Source organism: Acyrthosiphon pisum, chromosome A2 (assembly GCF_005508785.2).
Source record: "Acyrthosiphon pisum isolate AL4f chromosome A2, pea_aphid_22Mar2018_4r6ur, whole genome shotgun sequence".
Classification (NCBI taxonomy): Eukaryota; Metazoa; Arthropoda; class Insecta; order Hemiptera; family Aphididae; genus Acyrthosiphon; species Acyrthosiphon pisum.
Window position 1 is genome coordinate 89,277,786 of NC_042495.1, and position 27,798 is coordinate 89,305,583.

At 28.6% G+C, this 27,798-nt stretch overlaps 4 protein-coding genes and 1 non-coding gene across 5 annotated transcripts in view; 2 read left to right on the forward strand and 3 right to left on the reverse strand.

Annotated features, from left to right (window-relative positions):
- LOC103309266 overlaps positions 1 to 313 on the reverse strand; it is a 3,275-nt gene extending 2,962 nt beyond the window's left edge. Inside the window, exon 1 of the mRNA XM_029490011.1 lies at positions 299 to 313. Within this exon, the coding sequence (XP_029345871.1) occupies positions 299 to 313 (15 nt within the window). The remainder of the gene's footprint in view (positions 1 to 298) is intronic.
- Positions 314 to 1,495: 1,182 nt separating this feature from the next.
- Positions 1,496 to 1,567, forward strand: TRNAE-UUC. Its single transcript has one exon. It is a non-coding gene; the product is annotated as a tRNA-Glu (tRNA).
- Positions 1,568 to 8,376: 6,809 nt separating this feature from the next.
- LOC100572917 lies at positions 8,377 to 17,889 on the reverse strand. Its single transcript, XM_016803876.1, has 7 exons — positions 17,726 to 17,889; positions 16,786 to 17,011; positions 16,390 to 16,718; positions 16,088 to 16,298; positions 13,495 to 13,777; positions 11,144 to 11,454; positions 8,377 to 11,072 (listed from the first exon to the last, which is right to left on the reverse strand). Exons 2-7 carry the CDS (start codon positions 17,001 to 17,003, stop codon positions 8,642 to 8,644), a joined length of 3,783 nt encoding a protein of 1,260 aa, XP_016659365.1. The 5' UTR covers positions 17,004 to 17,011; positions 17,726 to 17,889; the 3' UTR covers positions 8,377 to 8,641.
- A 3,667-nt stretch (positions 17,890 to 21,556) lies between these two features.
- Positions 21,557 to 24,404, forward strand: LOC100168933 (selenide, water dikinase). Its single transcript, XM_001947262.5, has 2 exons — positions 21,557 to 21,804; positions 22,046 to 24,404. The coding sequence occupies exon 2, from the start codon at positions 22,050 to 22,052 to the stop codon at positions 23,280 to 23,282; it is 1,233 nt and encodes a 410-aa protein (XP_001947297.1). The 5' UTR covers positions 21,557 to 21,804; positions 22,046 to 22,049; the 3' UTR covers positions 23,283 to 24,404.
- A 559-nt stretch (positions 24,405 to 24,963) lies between these two features.
- LOC103309265 (39S ribosomal protein L11, mitochondrial) lies at positions 24,964 to 25,982 on the reverse strand. Its single transcript, XM_008184246.3, has one exon. The coding sequence runs from the start codon at positions 25,632 to 25,634 to the stop codon at positions 25,044 to 25,046; it is 591 nt and encodes a 196-aa protein (XP_008182468.1). The 5' UTR covers positions 25,635 to 25,982; the 3' UTR covers positions 24,964 to 25,043.
- Between the last annotated feature and the right edge of the window lie 1,816 nt (positions 25,983 to 27,798).

A 27,798-nucleotide genomic window follows, 5' to 3' on the forward strand; every position in this document is an offset into this window, starting at 1 on the left:
GACATTAATATAGGTGCTTAAACGTGGGTTTTCTTTTAGATACTTCTAGATACTGGTAGATTATAAGCGATTTAAAGAGCCATGTATACTGTATAATGTAGGAAAAAAGATCTGTAATCCGGTAGCTGTAATTTTATATATGTAGTATAAGTAAATAGGTATCTAGTAGGTACCTATTTACTTTGGTAATAGTATTAATTTTCTGGATAATTTTTTACCCAGCCACCCGGTCCCCACCCACCACCCATTTTAGGGGGTTCAAATGAACCACCTTAAGTGCGTATTCGGCGCTACTGACCATATCCAATACCATTTTACTCTACTTTCGATTAAATATTATAACCATAAAAGATGTATTTGTCGTGTTTATAATATATTGTGAAAATAGATCATGTTTTGTATATTAATATTAGGGGATTGTGGTCATTAAAAAATAGGCACTACTCAAATTTTTAAAAGGATGTATAAAAAAAAACATGTCGATGCAATAAATGATCAACCCTAGCCCAAAGCCTAAACCCCCCTGGCTACACCACTGCACGACGGTAGTGCACTTTCATCCCCTGCTGGCTGCTATGGTGTTATGTATAGTAGGTGCAAACTACATATATATTATGCCTTTGTAGTTTTATACATGCTAAAGCTGGAATTTAATCAAAATTAAATTATGTGTAATACTATTTCATTGATTTGTTGAATTTGTTTGATAAAAGGTGTAACAACATAATAAAATAACCTAGGTGAAACTGTGTAAGCATAGACCTGATATAAGGTCTATGGGTATAGGCACGGTTTAAGAGTACTATCTTAAACCGTGGGTATAGGTAATATTTATATTATCACTTATTATAGCACTATAAATTATAGCAATCTGCAGTGTCATTATTCATTATCATATAGGAACAAATTTAAGTAATGTAACAAAATAACATATTTTTATGTTTCATATAAATATTGTATTTTAACAATATCCGGTTATCCGTGTCTGTAAACACAGCGTAAATATTTTTATATGTAAGTATTTTACAGAGTATTTAAAAATTTTAAATAGGTATACAAATGTTGATATTTGCATGTAATCGGAGAAGCGTGACGCGAGCAAATCGATTGGCTTCAAAATATGACTTAATTTGTATTTATAATAATTGGACTTATGAAAATTTGCACATGATGAAATTTAACGGAATTACGCCACTGAACTATATATAGGTACAGACGTACGATACCTAATGTACCTACCTGTTATATTATAATAGTATTACCTATTTAGTTAAAAACTTTGAAATGTCTTTCAAAGACTAGGTAATGTTTTAGATTTTTAATTTTCTTTCTTGACACTTTGCTCCCAACTATTCCCAAACAACATTTTTTTGTATTCGACTATTCGAGACCGGAAATACGAGTAATTAATTTTTTTAAATATCCGTTCAATGTCAAAATGACAAAATGATGTTAAATGCTTAAATATCTGCAATATTCAAGTGGCCAATATACATCCGGTATGGTCTAGTGGCTAGGATACCTGGCTTTCACCCAGGAGGCTCGGGTTCGATTCCCGGTACCGGAATAAATTTTTTGTAGATTAATTTTTTACTACCCCAGTAATATTTTACAATATTCACTCAATGCTTAATATTTCTTTCAACTACCATCTAAGCAATATATCAGGATCCTTGTATTCAATTTTCATGCTTTTTTACCTAACGAATAACATTGTATTGACAATTATTATAGAAAAAAAAGCAGGTAAGTGGATGTCGCTCTGTTGTACAGTAGGTTACAAGTGGGTCATTATATTAGATGGATTTTAATGGATTTTAATGGATTGTATTAGACTTGAATTCAATGATATAATATCATTGTATAAGAAAAACGATTCTGAGCAAGACGATTTGTCAGTCTTGATATTTTGTATTGTTATTATTTATTGTATCATAATATATAAATAGAATTAATATTATAATTTTTTATTCATTTCTATGGTGATAAACAAAGCGTTAGAAATTAAAATCCCATTTTTAGCGTATTTTTCGTAATTTTTCGGTGGTTTTTCTCATGGCGTTAAATAACTATTTATAAAATCGAAAAATGACCTACTAAACAACTTAAAAAGAGTCAAAATATTTTCAAAATTTTATAGTTTATAGAAAATGAGAATATAAATATTCAGTGAAATTTTCGTGTATCTACAGTTATTTATTTTTTGTATTACCACAAAATAACAAAATCGCTACACAGAAATCGAGTGAGTATCCAATATTGTACAATTATGTCAATTATGAACTTCAATCGCTCATAAAAATTTAATTTGATTTACTGTGGACATTTATTTTTTGATAAAGGTGGAAAAACTTATGAATAATCTTGTATTACTATTTCAGATCTTAGATTTAAAAACAAAAAATTTTATGAATTCTTAACTCAAAATAATTTGTTAATTTTCGTGATTTTTTCGTATTTTTTCAAGGTTTGAACTTTAAATGCTTATTAAAAAAACTGTGACTATAAGGATTTTTAATATATTTTAAATCTCATTGTAAAAATATAATAGGAGCTTTGTATTAAATTTGCAAGCTTTTTTACACAACAAATAAAGTTTTATTAGCATCCGTTAACAGCTCAAAACAAATAAAAATATTTTAATAATGTTTTCATGTATATAAAAGGCTAATTTAAACATTCAGTGAACATTTCATATATTTACGATCATTTGTTTTACAGTAACACCAAAAACCGATTTTTCGTAAAAATTCCCGTTTTTCCTTAATTTTTATTTTATTTTTTCGGGCGCTTTTGAAAACTATTGGGAATTTTAAAATTACCAACTAGATTCACTTTCCCATTGAACGAAATACTGAAGTTGAAAATCGAAGCATTATTTCGACTACCTACTAATCATGTACACAGACACAAAAATAAAAATAAAAAAACACACATTATTGTAAAACCAATACATTCATCGCTCCGCTCAGAATCTAAAGTATTAAAATGTAATGAAAATTGCCCAAGTTAGAGATAATTATTATTTTGAATTTCTATGAATAATAGTTATGTTACCTGTGCATACGGCATTAGCAAAATACGATTCGCATGCTTTAATCAGGAATGGAACGCTGTTTTTTTGACTGAAATTCAAAATAATAATTAGCTCTAACTTGATCAATTTTCATTAAATTAATTTTTTTTTTTTTTAAACTGTTTTAAAAATATATGATATATTTGATCAACAAAATGGCTATCTTGAAAATAAAAAAAACTTAATTGCCTAAAAAAAATACATGGTAATTTTTGAATTTTTGAAAAAAAAATCGAATAGTACCTATGTTATTCAATCAGAATTTCCATACTTATTACTGTAAAAAAACCTGCATTTAAACGTATTGATTTTCCATGAATATACTTAGGGTGATATGGGACTTCTGGGACAAACTGTATAGGTATATACTTTCTATCGTGATGTACCGATTGGCCGACAAATCAATTCGCCGACACACCATTTTGCCGACACCCGATTTGCATTCATTGACAATGAACTACATACACTTTAAAATTTAAATATACTTGTTTTTACTGTTTTAAAATGTTTATAAATCACAAACATTATTCAAATCAACTACCACATTATATTTAATTCAAAATGAATTACATATACTTAAAAATATAATTTTTAAGTAAAATAAATTTTTTATAAATTACGAACTTTCTATATAATGTCCGTAGATGCGACATACTCGCGGACTCACTTTTTCCACATTTTATTTTTTCCAACAACTTTTTCCAAATCCTTTTACCAATTAAAAAAATAAACATTGGTTAATGTGTTTTTTAGAAATTAAGTGCATTGGAAAAGGTGGAATAATCGACTGCTACCTAACTGGTAAGTTTCACCACTTACCGGTATTAAATTATCCATTATATATATTTTCCACGACATAGGCGTGGCCAGTCTTTCTTGTCAGGTGTTGCTAAAATGTCACAACAGTTAAAAAGTTCAAAAAAATGTTCCAAAAATTAAAAAAAATTTGCTGCATTATTACTTTCAAAAACTTCATCTAAAATAAAAAATAATTTATATTTTATGAAATTTTAAAGACTTATAATTAATGGTGTAATGTGTATGATATAATTTCTCCTGAGTAGCAATTATTGGTTGTTTAAGAATAACTCTAAACAGCAATTTGTTCTGTCAAATTATTAAAATATATATGACAATGTATTGTACTTATACATGAAAATTAATAATTAAATTACGAGTGTAACTAAATTATTAAAATAAAACTTTTTTTCATTTAAAATACATCAAAACTTGTAATCTAATAAGCTGTGCTTTAAGAAACGACAAAGTACCTAATTTACAATAATTTTAGCATTTAGCTGTACTTACTTTTTTGATTTCTAGGTTTGAAAAAAGTAAGAATATTCGTTTTTTGTTATTTTGAAGACATTTTATTATATTTAAATAACCACTGTGCAAGTGTCAGAAGATTTCCAGTAAAATATTTTGAAGATTGAATGGAAAACAAAACAATATAAAAAAAAATTACCACTTATCATTTAATAATAAAATTATCACTAATACAATTTATTAAGATACTATGATTCCATATTTCGTAGTGTAAACCACAATATATAGCAGTGGTGTATACTACGGTTATCTACTGTAGAGAACCGATCTGTGTATACCGAGATCACGGTCTCATAAGTTATTACCGTATAATTTCGTTTAGAACGCTCGTTCATCCAACATCTGCTGAGTCCCCCTACTAGTTTTTTCCAAATCAATAATGATATTACTATATTACTATAAAATATAGCAAAATAATTTATTCTGTAATGTTGCAATTATGATACATTGCGAAATTTATATAATATTTGTAATTTATTAAATATAAAAAAATTATTAATTTATCGAAACACGGAATACATTTTATTTTATAATATTGTTGAGGGTATTTAATGCGGTAAGTGGTAACAGATACAGTGGCGTCATTTAAGCCTCCTTTGTCATTTTCCTCCCTCCTATTGTCATTAGGGGGCCGCTGTTGGGTCGGGTATGGGCTAGTTTTGGCCTTTGGGCCGCAAGCCCGCCAATATGGTTCATGTTATAGACTTATAGTCATTGCTAAATAATTCATTATATTTAGGTATACTCTTCATACATACTTGACGCAAATAGGACATAAATTGGGGTCGAATTCCCCTCAAAATAAGTCATAATTTACTATATTTAGTAGTTAATATAATTAGATATACCTCTACAGTCTACATATACATATTTATTATTTAAACATTATTGTTATCTCTCAAAAAATGGGTTATTTATGCCTATGATGGTAATTAGTAACTATTTTATATATTGTATAATGTATTTATAAAATAATGATGTAAGAAGGCTATTTGTATTACCTAACATAAAAATGTAATGTAATTGCTAACGCAAATATTGAATGTTAGCAAATATAGTAGGTACCTATTAACAATCGCAACAATATATTATGTACCTACCTATCATATATTAAAATTTAAAATAATTAATTTAGCGATATTACGTGTTGCAGCGACATATAAAATGCCTATATATAATTTATTTACCTACATAACCTACATATAAAATCAATTACACAGTGGGCTTTAGTAACAGTGATTCAAAAATATAGAAAATACATTGGCACAATATTAAATATTAGTCTATAAAAATTTATTTCAAGATTACTTGTACAATTGTCCTAACTACCAATAAAAAATATCGAAAATAGATAGTCTGCACAATTTTATTTTATACACATTTTAAGTTTACATTTTTACGAAATTGGATATAAAACAGAAAAATATTAATTTTAGTTATATTGTTGTTGTTGCAACCCTCAAACGTAGACTATGTCGCGTTTATACCATAGTCCATAACGATAAGTTTTGAACACCATACACCGAATACTAAACAACAAATTGAACAAAGTTTGAGTCATAAAGAGTTGGTGCATTTAACGGGCAACGAAGTGCACGGGATCAGCTAGTATAAAATATTATCAAGTGACTAGTTGTCAAATTATATAGCTGTCTCGTGTAACGTTTATAGTTGTCTTTTTTGTTTTTTTATTAATTTGTAAAATTCACCTTATTTTTTAAGTTAGTCATATTTTTGACGATATTGACATTGTTTTTATACAAATTTAAAAACTACTAGTTGTTTAAAAATAAAAATATTATTTTTTATAATCATTTTTGAAATTTTTTATTTAATAAAGTTATTTTATTTCATTATCTATACGTCAATTTTCGGTCATTTTTAAAGGCATTTTCTGTCATTTTTAGATAATTTATTCATACTTTTTTAAAGGTTTTTTAGGACATCAACTCTCAAGCCCTGGTAATAACTATAATAACCTACCTATTACTAAACTGCACTAATATTAATACATTTTAGTTATTTATTGGTATTGTCAAGTCTTCTTACAACTGTTCTTACTATTTGAAATAGGTACAATTATGGTTTATGAGTATAGGTATCATAAACAATAAAAATTCGTATCAGTACAAATTGATTTTAATTCTATTTTTTTGTTTTCCAATATTGAACTTGTTCAGCAATCAACAGTATATGAATTTTTAAATATTTAAAACTCAAATAAATTATTACTAGGCAATATAAATGAAAATTTTTTGCCATTCTCTCTGCTATATAGTAGGTAACGAGTGTATAGGGGCAAGGAGCACTCATCATTAAATAAGCAGAAAGTGCCTGTAATATGTATTATTGTAATGGAAATTTGTTAAATTAAAAAATCATGTCAAATTCATTTTATTTCACTTTATTGTAGGTACCTAGGTAATTTCAAAAAACTAGTCTGTCAGTCTATAAGTATTTTGTACTACTTTCTCAGTTCTAAGTGATATTTTATTATGCCGTTTTTTTATAATTTCGTTTTTGTTTTTCTCGAATAATTTGAATTTTTATTCTATAACCACCAACCACCAACATTAAGTATTAATATAAAGTACCTATTGAATCAAATATTAAGTATTGTTTTACATAAAACATATAATATTTATTACCTATCTAATTTGCTACCATAAACCACCATCGAAGTTGAAAACCACATCTTTCCCACTACAAAGCTACGTACACAAAAAAATATATCATTGTAAAACCAATTCATTGATCGCTCCACTTAAAATCTAAAACTTGGGTTTTCACCAAGGTGGATATAATATATTATCTATTTATCCACTTGGATCGTGACGCAGCTTGTTGGCTGTATAGTGTATATCACTGAGGACTAAGATGTACCTATCTTAATCCGTGATGTATATTATCTTTATTCGTGGGTCAGAGATCAAAATGTTGTTAAAAATATCTGTCACACAATTATTGGTCCATGTTCTGTTTCTTCCTTTATTTCGTTACCTATATGGCTATATGACTATATTCACTAAAATTTACTTTACATTATTATTATTCATTAACATTATTATTATATGAATTTAATATCTTATTTCTTATTTTGCACATAATCTATATATATAAGAATCTAACTTGATTTTGGAGACGAAGGAAACCGGTTTGTTTGTTCATATATTATTGTTATTATTATTATTATTATTAATTATTTATTTATTTTTTGCACTTGCATTTTTCCATTTGAAATATATATTATTCATTGAACAAATAATTTATAGTTACATTTTTTCTACCTTATCTCTATTCTATAATAAAAAGAATAACATTTACCACTCCAGTGGTTGAATTCAAAATGTAGGATATATAATTTTCAAAAATTAGCAATAACAATAACTACAATATGTAATTATATTATACTATTTGTATAGCCAAAAAATAGTCATATGTTTTAAATTAAATTATAAAAAAAAGGTCGGGCAGCTAGTAATATATAATATGTAAACTAAGATACTATTATTACCTATTGATCAATAATGAACTATCACTTCCACACAGCCAGGGACTTGGTAGTAACACTACCTTCTGTTATTTTAATTATATCATTATCTATTTTTAAACTATTAATTGGAAAAAAACATTTTAAAAAAATTACTATAATATATTTTAATATGTATTTATAATATGCAAGCATAAATTATAATATTATTCTATGATAGTATGAATTGTAACGTGCGTTAAGAAATATTTTATGTAAATTACAACTTAAAATAATTATAATTTACATTAAATTCTTAATTTACAATTATTTAATATAATGTTGTTTGATTATACATTAGTACATTACTCATTAGTTATTTACTTACTTACATCAGGCTACATTGCTCCAATTTCATTTTTAAATCATAACGTCAAAACTAATATTACAATACTTACATTCTATAGTATTATAGTAGGTACCCAAGTGATAAATTATAATATAAATAATTTACAATTTTTTATTATATAAATAGAGTTATTACGATAACAAAAAAATAAATACGACAACATCGTCGTCTTATGTATACGTCCAACTCATTAGTTGAATAAAATAATTAAAAAGTATAAAAATAATTATTAATTAATAGTACATATTTTTACAAATTATAAAGTTAAATTAAATTAAATGTGTATGTTAAGTACCAGGTACATTTAAAGTTCCTAACATTAGGTATGCTTAAATTATATTTCTGTTAAGCTGTGTGTTTAAAATTGGAATGTTTTCTTTAAATATTTCCAAAATATCTGCATATGGCTAAACAGTTTATTGACCATATTAATAGTCGTTTTACTATAATCGTCTTCGTCTATATCCTCAAAAACAGATTTGCGTTTTAATTTAATGTTTAAATTGTCAAACCCACTGTCTTCTGATAAAATATTCATCTCGTTTTTATTTTTCCGGTCCATCAAGTTGTTGCTGTGTTCTGTGACTTCGTTGTTTTTTGGATCTACTTCATGATTGATTTTGTCTACGTATGTATTCACTTCGTTTAGCTTAACCGTAAAATCAGCCACAGATCGAGGATACCTAATAATCTCACGTTTCAAGACTGGCTCGGCGTTTATATCCAGCTCGTTGGGTCTGTCGGAATTCAAAATGTCATTTATATCCATTATGTCATCTTCAACTATGCTGTTTTTCAGGGACCGTTTGATCTTGTGATTTTTTTGATGAAGTCTTTGCTCTATTTCCATTCTACGAATTTTTAATTTTTCTTCTAACGCTTTTAGTTTAATTGCTGCTGGTAAACCGGTTTTGCTTTCAAGTTTACTTTCTTCATTCTTATCTATTGGGCTGACAATTTGTTCGGACTGTAATGTTTTTTTCCCATCCCTTAGGTTCTCAACCAATCTTTCAGTGATTTTTTCGTTGGTAACAATTTGATCGAGATCGACATTGGATGGAGTTCTTACTCTTCCTAAAGGATGACGAACTGGTTTGATTTTAATTTTTGGTATTGGTAGTATTGTTGTTTCACGATTCTCTCTTACTAGTGTTTTGCCACTTTTTATTTCTACTACATCAATAACTTTAGGTTTGGTTAAATTCAAAGTTTTTGGTATATATGTAAAACTCCTTAACTTCGTAGTCTTTTTCGTAGGCATTTCTGTAATGCTAGGTTCAAAATTAGCTATTTCTGTTATCGGAGGATGGCTTATTGGAGTAGTTTTGGTATTTTCCACGTCTAAAAGGTTGATATATTTTTTTGATTTCAAATTTATTCGAGGTCTTGCTATTTTAATGCCATCTGTAGTTGTACTATTTGTTTGGCGATTATATCTTATATTATCGCCTAAGCTAGTTAAGTTTTCGTTACTCGGCAGTTCTGTATTGGTGGTAATTGATTGTGTACTGGTCACCATTGCATTTCTAGTAATTGATTTTGGACTTGCCATCATTGAATTTTCAGTAATTGATTTTATGCTTGTTATAATTGGCTTTTCAGTTATTGAGTGTTGTACAGTAGGATCTTTTACTTCATTTTTAAATTTATCTTGCTGTCTTCTTCCTTTGATTTTTTGAGAAGTTTTCTCGTTTGCTTTGGCTAAAGCTTGTTCCGCCCTAGTTTTAATTTTTTGAACATGACTTTCGTGTTTTGCACGATGTTTATCTACTGCTGCAGTTGTCATTGGAGGAGTTGAGGTGATCATAGTTGTTTCTAGTGTTTGTAAAGTAAGTTCCGATGGTTGCACTTCAGGAATTTCTGTGTTAATTTTTGTATATTCTTTTTTAATACGATCATGCGTTTTAAAACGATCTTCATCTGATTTAAAGGGTATTTCAGAAGATAATTGGTCAGTTTTAGAAAATGGATCCAATGACAGTCTTTCTTTGTTTGTAAATTCTTTAATAATTTCATCTAATTCTTTTGAATTATAATCTGTGTCATCTATTGATCTTTTTATTAATTTTAACTTTTGGGCAGATTTTAGTGATGATATAGCAGAATCTAAATTAGAGTATAAATCTGATCGAATGTTTTTCTCTGTATGTCTTCTCCCAGCTACTGCTTGGGCGAGAATGTGATATTTTTCTCTTCTGCTTTTAGGAGGTGGTAGACTTGCTAACTCTGTTTGTGTTTCTATTGTGGCAGTTTCAGTTGAAGGAAATGTCGGAGGCTCGTCGGAATATTCTCGATTATTTAATGTTTTTGGGAATTTCGAAAGCCAATTATTATTAGAAAATGTGACATATTTTACCAGTGGTTCAGATTGTTGCAAGTTTTCAATATTAAGTGAGCCGTCATTGTTTGGTTGAGACATTTGGATATTATTAACTTCTCTTTCCACTACAGATTCATCATTGGTTTTAATATATTTAGGTCGGAATGCCACATACGTTTGTTTTTCATTTGATACCAATTCGTCTTCTTGATCTAATATTGGTGTATTGTAATCGGTTTCGTCAAACTCCTCTTGATCTAAAATCCTGACACCATTTTTATAAGACTCTTTAGATTCTTCGATCTGAACCGCCATACACGCCTTTGATTTACTATTTGGTAATACTAAGAAAAATACGCATTGACTGGGAATAGTAATCAATTGGTTGGATGTTCGAACTTTCGGTGATATAATTGGAAGATCGCCATCAGGTGATAAAATCAATTTTTGTCCATTGAGCATAGTAGAGCTAAATAAAAATTTAAATGCTATTATATTTAGGTACACGGTACATTTTCAATTATTTTATATTCCACTTACGAAGACTTCAAAGCTCTTTTGGTTTGTCTATTGTTGGCGGTCAATAAATATTGGTGTAATGGTAAATTTTGCATTTGTCCTGTTTTTAATGATATTTTTATAGCTTCTGATCCCATGTTTACACCAAAAACTACAACTGCACCCCTATTATATCGGTATTCAGGAGCTAATATTCCTTCGTTGGGATCGTATGGAGACATTTTTGTACAATGTGCAACTGTTTCTAAACGCGTTTTGTTTCCAGACAAAATCTTAATGTCTAAAACTTCTGATCCAACCAAAGCTTTGTGAAGAACTGATACCCAATAATCCTGTACAAATAATTATTTGATGACTATCGATAATATTCAGTCCTATAAAGTATTTAAGTAAAAGTATTTGAGTAAAAGTATTCAAATACTTTTTTAAGTATTAAATAACTTTTTAAATACTTTCAGCATGAAGTATTTTGAATGGTATTTTAAATATTTTTTTTTGGTATTGAATACTTTGGTTTTTTATTTGGAACATTTTATTTTTATTCGAAATAATTGGTTGGAAAAATATTATTATCAACTACAATAATAGAATAATAGTTTTATTTAATATTCTGTATTTCTGTGTTAGCCGAAGCCTGAAGGTTTGTGAAAACCAGATTTCTAAAAATAGTTATTGAATAACAATATTCCCTTTAAACTATTAGATAACTATTAGATATCTACTACATATGTGTTTATATTACGATAGTTAGAAACCCACTTTAAAAACCAAAAGTATTTGAAAAGTATTTGAGTAGTATCTTAAATACTTAAAAAAAATGTATTTGAGTATTTACTCAAGTACTTTTTAAAAGTATTCTTTACAGGACTGATATTATTATACTGTTTTTAAATAAATAACTAAAAATTGTAATTATTTGATTATAATTATTAATTGAAATTGAATAAGTAAGTTTTATTTTTCGAATAGGTACTTCTAAAACATATACTTATAAGAGAATTATAGGTAGCTTACTAACTGTGAAAAATATTTAATACATTTTAAGACATTTTAAATAACGAAAAACAATTTTATATGTAACACAATCTTATAATACTGTCCATCAACGTGTTAAAAAGAAGCAAATATATTGGGTTTTAAACAGACTATTCTTGAATAAAAATCACTTTTTCCGACTAAAATTCACTAAAAATAGTCAACTCTACCAATTGAAATTTTGACATTAATGACACATTGATTCAGTCTAATTAAGTAATTACAACATTTTTACAGTTTTCAGATATATAACAAGGTTAACAAACAATTATTTTAATAATAATAATAATAGGTACTAGGTACCTATAGTACCTATTAAAATATTAACACATTTTAGATTCTGAGCGGAGCGAGGAAGCTATTGTTTTTACAATGGTATTTATTAGATTCTGAACGGAGCGAGGGAGCTATTGTTTTTACAATGGTGTTTATTTTTTTTTTTTTTTTTATTTCCTGTATACAAAATTTCTTCCAGAAGGAGTGTTTCGATTTCAACATATAGTACCTTATCTTTTAGCAAATTGGATCAAGATGGTACTTTGGAAAGGTCATTTTTCGATTTTCTCAATAGTTATTTAATGCCACTGGAAAAACCACCGAAAAATTACGAAAAAACGCTAAAAATGTGATTTTAATTTCTAACGCTTTGTTTATCACCATAGAAACGAATAAAAAATTGTAATATTTTAATATTAGTTCAACTTGATTACCTACATAATAAAATAAATAATAACAATATAAAATATCCAGACTGACAAACCGTCTCCGCTCAGAATCGTTTTTCTTATACAGTGATATTATATCATTGAATTCAAGTCTAATACAACCATTATACAATGACCCACTTGTAATCTACTTTACAGCAGAGCGACATCCACTTACCTGCTTTTTGTATTTTCGTATTTTGTTTTTGATTTTTCCGAATATTTTAAAAATATACTGAATCAAAGTCTATTATCAGAGTATTTTTCTAGAAAAAGTGTTTCCAGGCACAAAAAATACAATCATTGTTACATCAATTAATCGCTATGCTCAGAATCGAAAATATGTATTTTGCATACTACAATTAAAAATTACTTTAAATCATTTGAGCTTTATTTATTTTTGAATTTTTAATGTTATCTAAAGAAATTATTCAAAGCAGTAAAACACAACACCTAAACAATATTAAATTGTTTTATGAATACTTTAGATTGTTTTTAAAATGTATGGATATATTTTTTATGATTTTATTACGGTTATTAAAATGTTTATAAGCCTTGATAATCTCAATCAAAACTTAAATAACACAATTTTAAATTAAAACTTAAAAGTATTTAATTCAATTTTATAATTACCGAAGTTGGTTCACTTAGCGATGACAACGACGGTTTTCTCATAATTGTATTTATTCCAACTCGAGCACCTGCACATAGTCTTTGTGCCCATACTAATCCATCCATGAAATCCCCTCTTCTATCTTTATTTCCTGATTCTACAATCCACAATGGTTTCTTTGCGGCTATTTTTCCTAGATATTTGTTTGTCAAATCTTTTTGCCACACACGAGCTTCCATTTGATTTTGTATGTAACTGAATATTTCAGTTGGATTCTCAACATTTTTCTCACTTGAAAAGGGTCTAAAAAAAGATATATTATTATAATTCATTTAATTTTAGGTAAAAATATAATTAGATTAACTATAACAAAATTAGTTTTAAATTTTAATGACTAAGTAAACCTAAAAGAGTTATAATAATAAAAAAAATGTTACAATAGTCCTTTTATGCACTGTTACAGTAATGCATACAGTAATAAATATGTATACAGTCTATTCCCATTAAATAATTTTATGAAAAATATATATTTTATTGAGTACTTACTACTTACTCAAAATAAAACTTTTACTTTGTATAATATGTATTAGGAAATTCATAGGCATAACATGGGTGGGCTCTAAGGGGGCTATAGCCCTAATATAATTTTTTTTGGTCCCCCGTCCCGTATATTATGAGCCTATATAGCCTATTATATTTCTGGTAAACATAATATATTCTAATAAAAGCGGTCAAGTGCGAGTCAGACTCGCTCATGAAAGGTTCCTTAGCAGCAAGTAACATAAATAATAAATAACTTTTCTAATATAATAATAATATTACCCGCTCGGGTAAGCGCAGTCGGGAACCTGTCCCCCGCGCGCTCCGCACCCGGAACCGATCAAGCCACGCCCCGCGTGAATTATAATTATTATTTATTTATTTACTTATTTACTTATTAAAAAAAACTACTAACTAGATCTCGTTCAAACTAATTTTCGGGGGAATTTTGCATGGTAATGCACATCATATATTTTTTTTAGTTTTATAATTCTCTTATTTTAGAAGTTATAGGGGGGGGGACACATTTTACCACTTTGGAAGTGTCTCTCACGCAAACCATTCAGTTTAGAAAAAAATGATATTAGAAACCTCAGTATCATTTTTGAAGACCTATCCATAGATACCCCACACGTATGGGTTGGATGAAAAAAATATTTTTGAGTTTCAGTTCTAATGCTATGGGGAACCCCAAAAATTTATTTATTTTCTATTTATGTGTGAAAACCTTAATGCGGCTCACAGAATACATCTACTTACCAAGTTTCAAGAGTATAATTCTTATAGTTTCGGAAAAAAGTGGCTTAGGGTGGGAGGGGGTGCTCTATAACAATGCTCCTATGTATATAATTTGATCCATGTAATAGATAGTCATTTTTAAGGGCATTATTAACATCAAAACTAAAAAGTCTTTTAAATAATTTGGTTATGGTGTTTAGTGTATTTAAATCCAGCCCCTACTTCTCAGTTAATATCAGGTCTCTCAAGTTCTAGCAACTGCATATTTTTTTTTTGTTAAATCTTAGAGCTTCTCAATTGTCAAGTTAGATATAAGTGTATTTCACACCTCATCAAAACTTTTTTTTTTATGATTTTGGCATATTTACGTTTTTTATAGCTATTTCGCTTATTTAGAACTGTAAATGTTATTTTTTAATTATTTTCTTATATTATTATATATTAATTTTTAATCAAACACATTTTGTGAATTTTTTTTATTCGCTCATCAAGAACGTTTAAAATTAGAATTGGACTTAATATTTAAAGAACAAAGCCGGTTGTACATTTATATGCCTTTTTTATCGTGATAGATACACCATTACACCCTGCTACTTTTATCAATAAATAGAAGGTAATAAAAATTTAAATACAATTACAATGTTCTTTTTTAATATATAGCTATTTATAGTACATATTTAAGTCCTATAAATTGTAACCTTTTAATGCAATAACTTTTCCGAACCCTGATGGCTGTTTGTATATAATAACTATATTACTAAGTAATAACTTATTATTTTTGTATACAAACTAATTACTATTTAATAATATATAGTATGTAGTTTTTAATTGTTATTCAATATAGATATTGATTAAGAGGACGCCATCGCGCATCTGCATGGCAATTGTTTTCTCTTCATCTTACAAGTACGTAGCATAGCAAATTTACGCTTAGCAGATCGCGTTTAACTCCGTTAGTTTAAAAAATAGAGTGAATAGAAATTTTATGAAACTTGATGGTAAAAACATTATCTGTGTTCACATGTTGTTTTTTTGCGATACTTAAATTTTTAGCAAGTTATGCGTATACAATATAGCGTAAATTAAAAGTACTCATAACTCATTAAATCATTAAATAATCGTAAAAAAAAACAACAAATGAGAATAGATACTGTTCGTACCATCAATTTTCATAATAGGTCCATTTACTATAATTTTTAAACTAACGGAACTAAACGTGAACTGCTGGCCATAAATGTAAAGATAATATTAGAGATAATATAGTCAAATAATATAATACATATTATAACTTTTGAGTTAAATTTAATTAATTTAAAAAAAAAATGTATTACTTACACTTGGTATGATAATGCAGAAAGCGAAGGACCAGATTCTATGATAAAACTCTTCAAATACCTAGTTTCTTCTGGAGTTTCACACGATCTAACGTCAGGGCCCAGAATTGGCGAATTCAAGTACCTAGGGAACGCTTCAAGTACTTTACGTAATCTGTTTGCATCCCTACCAAGTGATGCACCATCAATACGCGATCCAATCGCTTGTATATCTGAATAATATATAATTAGGCATATTTAATAATAAGTAGGTACATTTAACATCGGATATTGTCGGCTCATTAATAAAAAATATCTACTAACCGTTGCCAATTTGGAACGCCATATCGTAACCATGTTTGTCCGAATATGATATAAGATCCAAGGTGTTACTAAGATCCCACGACCCGTGTTTTCTGTTCATAACATTTAAGCCAACAATTAAATCTAATCCAGTTTTGGCTATAAATTCATTTAACTGTGACCAGTGCCAGCCAGTAATCGTTATGTTGTTTCTCCCTTGTCTTACGGGATGGGTTGGTGACAATTTCGAAATGTCTTCACTTCCTTGAAACTTGAAGTTATTGCATTCCGGACCAGATATCCTTATATACGCTGGACTTAAGCCTTTAGCCATATTAATGGAGGCTGGTCTATAGTACATAAATTAATTACAAATCTATAAGAAATTAATACACAAAAATAATGATGACCACAAACCCAAGGTTTTTTTGCAATGCCGAAAATATAGTTGATGGTTCGAGTGTAATACTTAAGAAATGATCGCTGACGGTATGCATACATTTTTTGGTATTGATATTTATAGATAAAATGTTGGACGAATAACCTCCAGGTTGCACTAAAATACTAGGATTCTGTGCGTTTGCTAAACAAGTACCAAAAAAGAGCAACGCTCCTAACGAAACAATGTTAAACATTGTATAATCTGCAACAACAAAATATTTCTTTAATACAATTGTTATGAATTACATTATTCGTATACTTACATCAAAACTATAATAATATTATAAAACATGTTAAAAATTGCAACACTAATGATGTAATCACGACTTAAATAAGAAATTTGGATAGAGCATAGTTTGTATGTCAATTGCATCTGTCAATCGACAGTATACCCATAGGTAAAGAAATGTAAAATGTAAGTATATAATATATCAGTGGTTCTCGACCCTATCCTGCACGTACCACCTACAACGTTTGACAATTTCCATGAAGGTACTACTACCATTTGGCCGAATAACGTTTTTTTTTTTGCTTAACAAACATGAATACCTAATACGATATTTTACATTGTATCCAAATTAATTTTATTAAAAACTACAAAATTATGATACTATAAACATTTAATTCATAAAAATAAAATAAAACATATACATTTGTTATTTATATTATTATTAATATCAAAAAAACAAAATAATATTTATTGGGAATGATGATCCATTTCATTTTTTTTATAAAGGGAGAATTTACTAGCGTACCACCTACAAACTTTCTGCGTACCATTAGTGGTACGCGTACCACAGATTGAGAAACGCTGATATGTATGATATATCCACATAATATATATAAATGTAGTACTATATAATTATAGTACTTATATCCACAAAATATTAAAAATATAGAAATGCGTTTCACTTACAAAGAACGTTGGACGATGTCTTGGACGAATTTGTGTCGTTTAAATACGTGTAGAAGCGAATTAAAAATATCTAACACTGTACTGGCGACCACTTACAATTTGTCTACGTTATGTCGTCATTATGTTCCGAAAACTCGGTATGGTTTGTGAGGAATATTACACACAGGCTTGTATATATAACGCGATGGTATTTTCTATAATGGAAACATAAACAATTGAGTTTATTGTTATTATAAATGGAGATGTATACATTCGTATACATAGTCGTGACATTTTTTAAATAACATCAAGTCTGACGGAATCTTCAACACGCAATCCCCCTTGTTTTCAACAATGCTTGTTAATTTGTGTGTTTCAAAATAAAAACAATTTTTATTTCGTGTTTTTCGTATTATTTTATAATTTTGTTATGACACAGGTGCTGTTCACCCATGAAGTAAATTCACATAAGAATGCGGAACATTACTTATGTATTTATGTTTGAAAAGATCGTTGCACGTTTAACACGTAATCTTGAAATTTTCGTTAATAATTTAATGAAAAAACAAATGTTATTACTTATTTACTTATATATTATTAACTTTTTTATATTAAAATAATATTATAGGTAAATAATGTTATAATATATTATAAAATAATATTATAGTTATACTACCTATATAATATAATACAATTATAATACCCGGTGGCAGGTAACATAAGCAATTGATTCATTTAGTGGTTCACCAAAATTGAATGGACCAATCAATAATCATGGCGGTCCATGGGCCACTAAATCATGTTTAATATTATTATACATTTATAATTATTATTGATTCATTAAATGTTTAGTGATTGTTTGTGCAATAACCTACTAATTAATTAATAAATATAATTTTTTATGATGTCGATAATAAATTCTAAATTATGAGGTAATCGACGTTATTTATTGTTAACTATGTGAATAATACCACAAAACAATAATACGATAATACTTTAGAAAAACTATGTTCGATGCAAAACTTTTTTAAACAAAATTCGTTTTAGTTTTTTAATTGTAAATAATCTTAAATTTTTATTCAGTCCAACTATATTTCCAGCAGTTAAATAATTCAATAATTGAACAACTATTTATTTTTAAATTGTATAGGTACAATTACATTTGGAAAATACATTGCTATTTTTCACTGTAAAATATGAACAACTCGTTGTGTTAAAAAATGTTATATTAAACTATTTGTATTTTGTTTACTCATTGTGGCCTATGCGTATATAGACAAAACCCATTCGTACAATCGTACACAATTATTTGTTTTATGTTTTTGAGTAATCTTAGAGTAAAATCATGCATTAAAAAAATAATAGAGAATAATATTTTTGTTGTTTTGACGTATACATTTGTCTAAATATCGTCACAAAGACTCAAAACAATTAAATATCCATTTAAATATAAAATAATTTACTTTTTATTTTTAAATGCCTAGTCAAATAATAATTTAATATAAAACCGATATGTCAAACCCTCAAAAAATATTATTCTCTATAAATTTAGTTATAGGTGATTCATAATTTTATTCTAAAATTTTAAATTACTCAAAAATCATAAAAAAAGAATTTTACTTGAATGCGTTTCGTCCTGTGGCGTGTGAGTAGAGAGAAAACAAATATTGCGCTAACGTCATCCTCTTGAAAAAATATAGCGATAAAATTTACAAATATTGTTCTGTAAAATTTTTTCTCACACAAAAAAATAACGAAATAATAAAACCTAGAATAAAATGTCGTTTATAAATGTTACAACAACGCACTATACATATTTTTTTTTTAAAACTTGTTTATTTATATTTATTTGCAGAACACTCCTTTTACATTAGATACCTATACATATTACAAGCACTGAAACACGCAGTCTATGTAGTCAAATTACATATTAAGAAAAAAAAAAACAATTTCAGTTAGTTTTATAACCACATTAACCATTTAGTTTTTTGAAGTTTTTAGATTAGGTATAGCTTATTATTTTTCAAGAAATGTTATATGAGATTTATTTTACAATAATTTGAATCTGATACGTAAAATGTTTTCAAAGAGAATATGAAAACAATTTTAAATTTATGGATAACTTTCAGTAGTAAAAACTAAAAACATAATATGTCATTTCATTTCAGTATTTATCTTTATGAACCACATTAATACATTATTTATTATTATATAAATTGATTGCTGAAGCCTGGAACTCTTTTAATCATGTGATTTATCTGGTAAAAAAATAAAATAAAAAACAAAAAAAAAAAAAAACGACAATCAAAATGATTTGCTTGCAGGTACTCAGAAAATTCGGATTTTTACTATATTACGTTATTGTCAATTCTTCTGACATAATATTATTTTATGTTTATGTTATTAATATCACAGATTAAATGAAAATAAATTTCATTTAATCTGTGTTAATATTGACTCATATTTCGCTTATTATTTACCTACGTGATTTTTAAATAGTGAGTTTTTAACACTTGACCTACATGGCTACATAGTAAGTAAAACTTACCAAGATGAATATTTATTGTATTCGTGAAGTAAAAGTAGTTAATAATCCTCATGAATCCATGACTTAATTATTAATATTCCTATAGAAAAAAAACATATTTAGACACTATGGATAAAAATGATCATGTCGATTACAATTGCATATTCGCATGTATTGTATTGATAAAAGTGTAAATTTGTTAATTGCCAAATAAACATATACGTAATATACGCTCGATGGCCTAAATGTGGATATTAATGGATATAAATAATAATTAATACTAATAATTGTATGATGTTACGTAAAACTGTTCATATATTGAGATAAATTATAAACAATGGACAATTTATAAAAAGGTTATGGCAGTAGGTACTTGGTATGGACAAAACTTGTACCTATAGGTCTAGGTTTACTTAAAATTAATATTGTTAATTGTTAAACGAATGGAAGATTTAACTTTTTGGTATTATACGCATGCCTAAGGTGGCGAAAACCTACGTAAAAACGGTATGCAAGATTAGATAAGTAATGATAGAAAGACTGACTAGAAAATATTTTGTGTTAAATTAAATACATTAATAAAATATAAGTCATAATGTGAGCTATAATAACCATAATAACCCATTTACCCATATAGTTGATGCTTAACAAAAAATAATTTTAAAAAAAAACTATATATAGTATACCTAGTTATACGTGTTATTTTACACCTCCGGGCTCCGATAGTAAAATATAATATGATATTTTGTTCCACTATCCATAGTTTGTTTTCCTCCAATTACGCCATTACATATCTCTGGATAAAAATAACGTTTATTCGAATTTTGTGAGATCACAGGTACATATTATTAATTTTATTATTTGTACATTTGTAGCCCCATAGTCACACATGATTGAGTTTATCAAAATATGATTGCAATTTTTTTGGTTTATTGCACGCATACCGCTTGTCTACTGTTTCATAATACATTTTAACAATTAAATAACTATAATATACCTATTGTCTATAATATTAAAATATACTATACGTCTACGCGAAGTGGTCTAGAAAATATCAAATCGCATGCCACTCGGCATTAATTTTATCGTCAACGGAACGTGCTTTTCTTAATCGTCGTCCGTCTTGCAGAGGTCAATGCCGCGGCCGTCAGACGTCATCGTTCGAACACAAAACGAACGACGTAATTTTGAACAAGCGCGTGTTTGGCGCGCTCGTGCCGCGTGTAGACAGTACGGCCGCCGGAACTACCGTGTGGCCGGTCCGTCGTCGCCGCATGACGGTCACACTGTCGACAATCAACGGGATGGGATGATGGCAAACGCGACCGCGTTCAGGAGCTACGTTGTCGTTTGTTTTGTTTGGGGTTGTGTTTGTGAAATTCATTGATTGCTGCTTTACAAAATTAATCTTTTACCACCAAGTTTTGTTGGTACTTTATACTTGTTTCCCGGTAAATTTGTAAATTTCAATTTACGATCCCGCTGGTCACTGGTGGCGACGGAAGACTTGCTGGTCGGTACGGTTAATACGCCGGTTCGCGCACTTGGGCGTCACAAGTCACAACACCTAAACGTAAGTGCGCCGTAACAACATTTATTGCTGCATAAAATACCGTCGGCGGTGGACATAGCGTACACGCGCGAAACGATGTGGGCCGGGACGATGCACTGACTCTTTCCTGTTTTTCGTTAGGCTCTTACAGACTACAGTACTGGTCGAGGACTCAGCCGTCGTGCTGCTGTCTGCCGAACTGATATCGTTGTGCCTACCTTTGTTTACCTACCTCTAACCGTTGTTTGCTTGTGTGTAATAGGACGATGGGCGATTATATACACACAAACATTGCCCAGGACAATGTGGCGATGGTGCGGCTCGAGCTGGCACAGAACGATCAGATACCGCTGCGCCGACCATTCGACCCACTCATCCACGACTTGGACCCACACTTTAAGTTGACCAGGTTTGCTGACCTCAAAGGACGCGGGTGCAAAGTGCCCCAAGAAGTACTCAACAGGCTTCTGGAGGGTTTCCAGCAGGATGAAAACGGTCATGGCGAACAATCGCACTTCATGCACATGACCATGACCAAAATTGGTATTGGGATGGACGCGGCTGTCGTACCCATTAGGCACGGTGGCCTATCGCTAGTTCAGACGACCGATTACTTTTATCCACTTGTTGATGATCCATTTGTCATGGGCAAAATTGCCTGTTCCAACGTACTGAGCGACCTGTATGCCATGGGTGTGACCGAATGTGACAATATGCTCATGTTACTATCTGTATCGACCAAAATGACTGAAAAAGAACGAGATGTTGTGATACCGTTAATAATGAAAGGTTTTAAAGAAACAGCTTATGAAGCTGGTACTACGGTGACGGGTGGACAGACCGTTGTAAATCCATGGTGTACCATTGGAGGCGTTGCAACTACTGTATGTCAACCAAATGAATTTATCATACCAGACAACGCTGTAGTTGGTGATGTTCTTGTATTGACCAAACCTCTTGGAACACAGGTAGCTGTAAATGCACATCAATGGGTTGATCAACAAGATAAATGGAATCGAATAAAACTAATTGTTTCAGAAGAAGATGTGAGGAAAGCTTATCAACGTTCTATGGACTCGATGGCTCGTTTAAATAAAACTGCAGCCAAATTGATGCACAAATACAATGCTCATGGTGCAACAGATGTCACTGGTTTCGGGCTATTAGGTCATGCACAAACATTAGCAAAACATCAAAAGAATGAAGTATCGTTTGTCATTCACAATCTTCCAGTAATTGCCAAAATGGCATCTGTAGCAAAGGCATGTGGCAATATGTTCCAATTGTTACAAGGTCATTCAGCTGAGACATCAGGTGGTCTTTTGATTTGCTTACCAAGAGAACAAGCTGCAGCATATTGCAAAGATATTGAAAAAGTAGAAGGGTATCAGGCATGGATCATAGGTATCGTGGAGAAAGGCAATCGCACTGCTCGAATAATAGATAAACCTAGAGTAATAGAAGTTCCGGCTAAAGAAAAAGATGGAGAACTGTGGTAGAACTGTAATTAAATTAGTGCCATGAATCAGAAAGTTGTAAGGAATATACGTTTTTTATTTTATTTAATATCTAGCTTCCCATTATTTCAAGATTTAATTTATACAAAATCTTCTTTATTTGTTTCTGTAGTTTTTATTCAATTTTATTGTGTATTTTTTCACCACAGCTAGACTTATTAATAAAATACATATATATATATTTCTTACAAATACTTCAAAATAAAATTGACCATTCATTAAAATCTATATTTTTGTTTTTTGTAGTTTTAATCAAATAAAAATATCTGTGTGTACTGGTTACGTAAATCGGTTTATACTTTATAGTCTTTACAAACCTAAAGAAAATGAAACAATATATGGAAAATATTAATTACTGATTACAGTATGTAAATTGGTTACTAGTTTTTATATTTTTGAATTTACTTAAATTAAATTAGGATCCAATACAATACGTATCTATATTCTATATAAATCCAATTAATGGTTTACAACTATCACAGAATAGAATAATGTAATTATTATGAATTATGATAGATTGATATCAATATAATTTATATCAAAACTCAATGTTAATATTAATTAATATTATCCGATTAACATAAATCATGTTTGAGCAATAAGCGTCAATATTAATATTAAAATAAATATTGTATTAAGCATATTATGTATTTGTGTATAATATAAATATATATAAAATAGTATTTATAAAAATTCAAAAAATTATTTTATTTTGTACACAAAATAATATGTGCACAAAGTTTATTATATTGTTTCTATTTTAATAATTCTTTACAATAAAGTTTATAATAAATTGCTTGGAATTAATTTATTTAAACTTAAAATAATTAATATCTCTTATCAAATGTACTTTTATTAATATTGTTAAATTACATTAAAAAAATACTATAATAATTTTGAGTATGTCTTAGACTAATTTGTATTTTGTTATTTCTGTTTTACGCAGTTTATAACAAACTTTAATATTCCTAAAATCGAAGCAGTGGCCGGTAGATTTTTCATTAATATGGTCTTTTTTATGTATTCTAAGTTATAAATATATATTTTTATTAGATCTGAAAAGATCTTACCTAACCTAAAATTAAAATTTCATAAATAAAAAAATCTAATTTTTTTTTTTTAATAAAATAGTATGTTATTAATTATAATATATAAAAATTGTATGAGTATTTAAATATTAATTCTAAATACTCCTGTACATGATATTTATTGTATAATTGGCTATAGTAGTTTGTAATTTTTATTTTTAAAATAACAAGTTTAGGAAAATTGTAATTCAATGCCCATTACAGCAACAAATTACAAGATTAAAGTATATACCATGAAATACTACTTAGGTACCTGCAGTTGTAAAGCTGGTGATGTTAAGTTCAGTTTATTCTGCTATAGCCATACAATGAAATTTTTCTCAAATTAACTAGGTAGATCAGAAATCATCACTATTGTACACTCACTTTTTCGTCTAATTTAACTTAGATTTTTTTATAATAGACAAAAACTGTAGCATTAACTTTCTTTGTTGGTTATTATGCAGTTAACCACTTTTATCATTATGAAATTTTGGGATACATGTCTACACAATGGTTATGTCAATTAAAAAATATTTTAAAACAGAATGTATAGATATGATCCTATCTGTAATAAAAAAAAAAAAATGTTTAAGTAAATGTAAGTACGCAATGAGTTTATATACAACTAACTTTTATTGGTACATACTTCTAACAATAATGATTAACTAATTATTTATGCTGTTCTTAACATTTTTGCTTCTTTCAGTTCTTGCAATTCTCGTTTTCGTTCTTCCAACACAATCTTTCGTTCTTCTAAGAATTGTTGGTACTCCTCAGCGTTCAAATCCTTGACTACTTTGATGCCCAATGACCTGGCAGTAGAAATTAACATGTTGCATATTTCTTCTAAATTTCTGAACTCTAGGTTCTCGTCAGTCTGCTTTATCAATGCAATTTCATACACGTGTTTGAGTGTAAGCATTCCGGCCGTCTCCTTAAGGGGGTTCATGGCTCCTTTCTGGATGCCTGCAGCTTGTTTCAGGTAGTACATGGATGGAGGTTTTGTAATCGATATCTGATAGCTGCGGTCTGGATTAACGTGCACCCGTGTCGGCAAGGGTATGCCTTCTTTTATGTCTTTGGTCTTCTCGTTGAAGTCCTTGCAGAACGCTGTAATGTTGATGCCCCTGCAGCCCAACATGGGCCCGAGAGGAGGACCCGGTGTAGCCATGCCGGCCGGTATGTTTGTCCGCAACTTACCGTGTTGTATTTTCTCCACGCCTTGCTTCATTTGCCTCAACTTACTGGCGTTGTACTTAGACATGGCTTAAAACGGTACTCCTCCACGTGTTAGTACTCCACACTACTCGCTGCTCCGTGAGAACAGTTTAGACTTTAAATTAATAGTTAATATGATTGATATCGAACATTTATTATGAATAATAATTATAATATGAAATATGAAATTTTGAAACCGCGAACCAAGGACCAAGGTGTATCGATATTGTCGCAAATATAAAAAGTGTTATCTTTAATCGTAGTCTTCACTCTTCACCCATAATATCACCCAGTAATATCGCCACTAATATATAATATATATATATATTAATATCACGGGACACGGACTTAGATAAAGCTTATAAGTGGCCTCGAAAGTATTTACAAGAGGCAAATTCGGGGGGTAGCAATGATAATCGAGAGTTTACAGCGCCGTCTGTATAAAGCACGGACTGGGATACAAAATTTGACGCTAAATAAAACCACTGGTAGCGCTGAAAACATTCAATTATGAATGTTGATGATAACAGAAAAACCTTTTGCCCTCACGAGAACCTTGTATTACATTTTGCCGGTTTTTTAATCTAGTAAAAAAATTTTATTGACAACAATTTAAAAATGACTCAACGTGAGTCAAAATATTTTGGACATATATGGTGTATATAAATTAATTAATGTTAACAAGAAGTAAAAATTAATTTAGTGTTTATAATTTTTTTTTTAATATTAGTTTCTAATTAGCGTGATAATTGACAAAATACGTAAAAATTGCGAAAATGTGCTAAATATTTTTTTTAAATCTAAGGTTTGAAAATGTAATGCAAGATTCCTCATAAGTTTGTCCACCTTTAACAAAAAAAAAAAATGTATACAAGACAGTCAAATTAAATTTTTATGAGTGTTTGAAGTTCATAATTTTACAGATATTCACTAGATTTCTCATGTAGCGATTTTCTTATTTTGTTGCAATTCAAAAACAAATATAGAAACATGAAAATTTCACTAAATGTTTATATTTTTATTTTCTATACACCATCAAATTTTGGAAACATTTTGACTCTTTTTGAGCTGTTACAGGAGCTGTCAGTTTTACATTTTTTTAGTTCTTATTTCTATAATTGTCAATAAAATGTTATTTGTTGGGTAAAAAAGCGTGAAAATTGAATGCAAGGCTCCTGATATATTTTTACAACAGCAGTTGAAAAACATTGAAAATACATGTGTACAATTTTTTTTTTATAAGTATTTAAAGTTCAAATTTTGAAAAAATGTATTAAATTTAATATTTAATAATTATTTTGTAGTTAAAAATTTATAAAATGGTAAACTTTTATAGGTAAGGATTAAAAATTTAAAACAAGGTTCCACATAAATAGGTTATATAAATTATAAATTACTTTATTCACAATAATATCATCAAATATACTTAGGAATATCAATATAACATAGGCTGATTGACCGTATTTGCTCAGAATTGTTTTTTCTTATACAATGATATTATAATTATATCATTGAATTTAAATGTAACACCATCCATTACAATGACCCACTTGTAACCTACTGTACAGCAGAGCAACATCCACTTGCCTACGTTTTTTTTCAATGATAGTTTAAGTTCAAATTTGAATAACATTCAATATTTAAACAAATAATAATAATTTTAGTTATTTAGTTGGACTTGAAAATATTATTTGTGGGTACTTCAAACATAAAGTATATAAGAATGCAGGTATAAGATTATTTTAATCATACAATGATTAAGAAGTATTTCATAAAAATGCAACAAATTGTTTTTAGTCCTAGGATATTTTATAGTAATGCATATTTCATATAGAATGCAATAGATTCTAATCTTGTATTACCTACAATGATTTTTAGATTTCAGTGATTACATTAGAACAGATATACATTTATTATTTACTGATTTAGGTTATTAGTTTAATAAGCAATTTATTGTTAGTTGACAACATAGATATAGATAATAATAATAATAATTATTATTTTATATTATTTTATTGTTATGAGTGCATTAAATCGTATTTTTTTCGTTTTTAGAGCATTTAAATCCGTTCCTTAATAATAATATATAATATTATCTAAAGCCATTATTGATAAATATTTTTTGCAGATTCCAAGTAGTTTTAAAATAAAACAATAACTTACAACGACTGTTAATGGATTCATTATTGCACTTTTTTGGTATCTAAAAA

Excerpts from the sequence above, each read along its gene's own strand:
- LOC103309265 (XM_008184246.3), bottom strand. The coding sequence starts at position 25,634 with ATGTCTAAGTACAACGCCAGTAAGTTGAGGCAAATGAAGCAAGGCGTG.
- LOC100168933 (XM_001947262.5), top strand. The coding sequence starts at position 22,050 with ATGGGCGATTATATACACACAAACATTGCCCAGGACAATGTGGCGATG.
- LOC100572917 (XM_016803876.1), bottom strand. The coding sequence starts at position 17,003 with ATGTTTAACATTGTTTCGTTAGGAGCGTTGCTCTTTTTTGGTACTTGT. Across the intron at positions 16,719-16,785 it reads GCATTGCAAAAAAACCTTGG|ACCAGCCTCCATTAATATGG; the intron begins GTTTGTGGTCAT and ends TATGTACTATAG. Across the intron at positions 11,455-13,494 it reads CGCTAAGTGAACCAACTTCG|GATTATTGGGTATCAGTTCT; the intron begins GTAATTATAAAA and ends TTATTTGTACAG.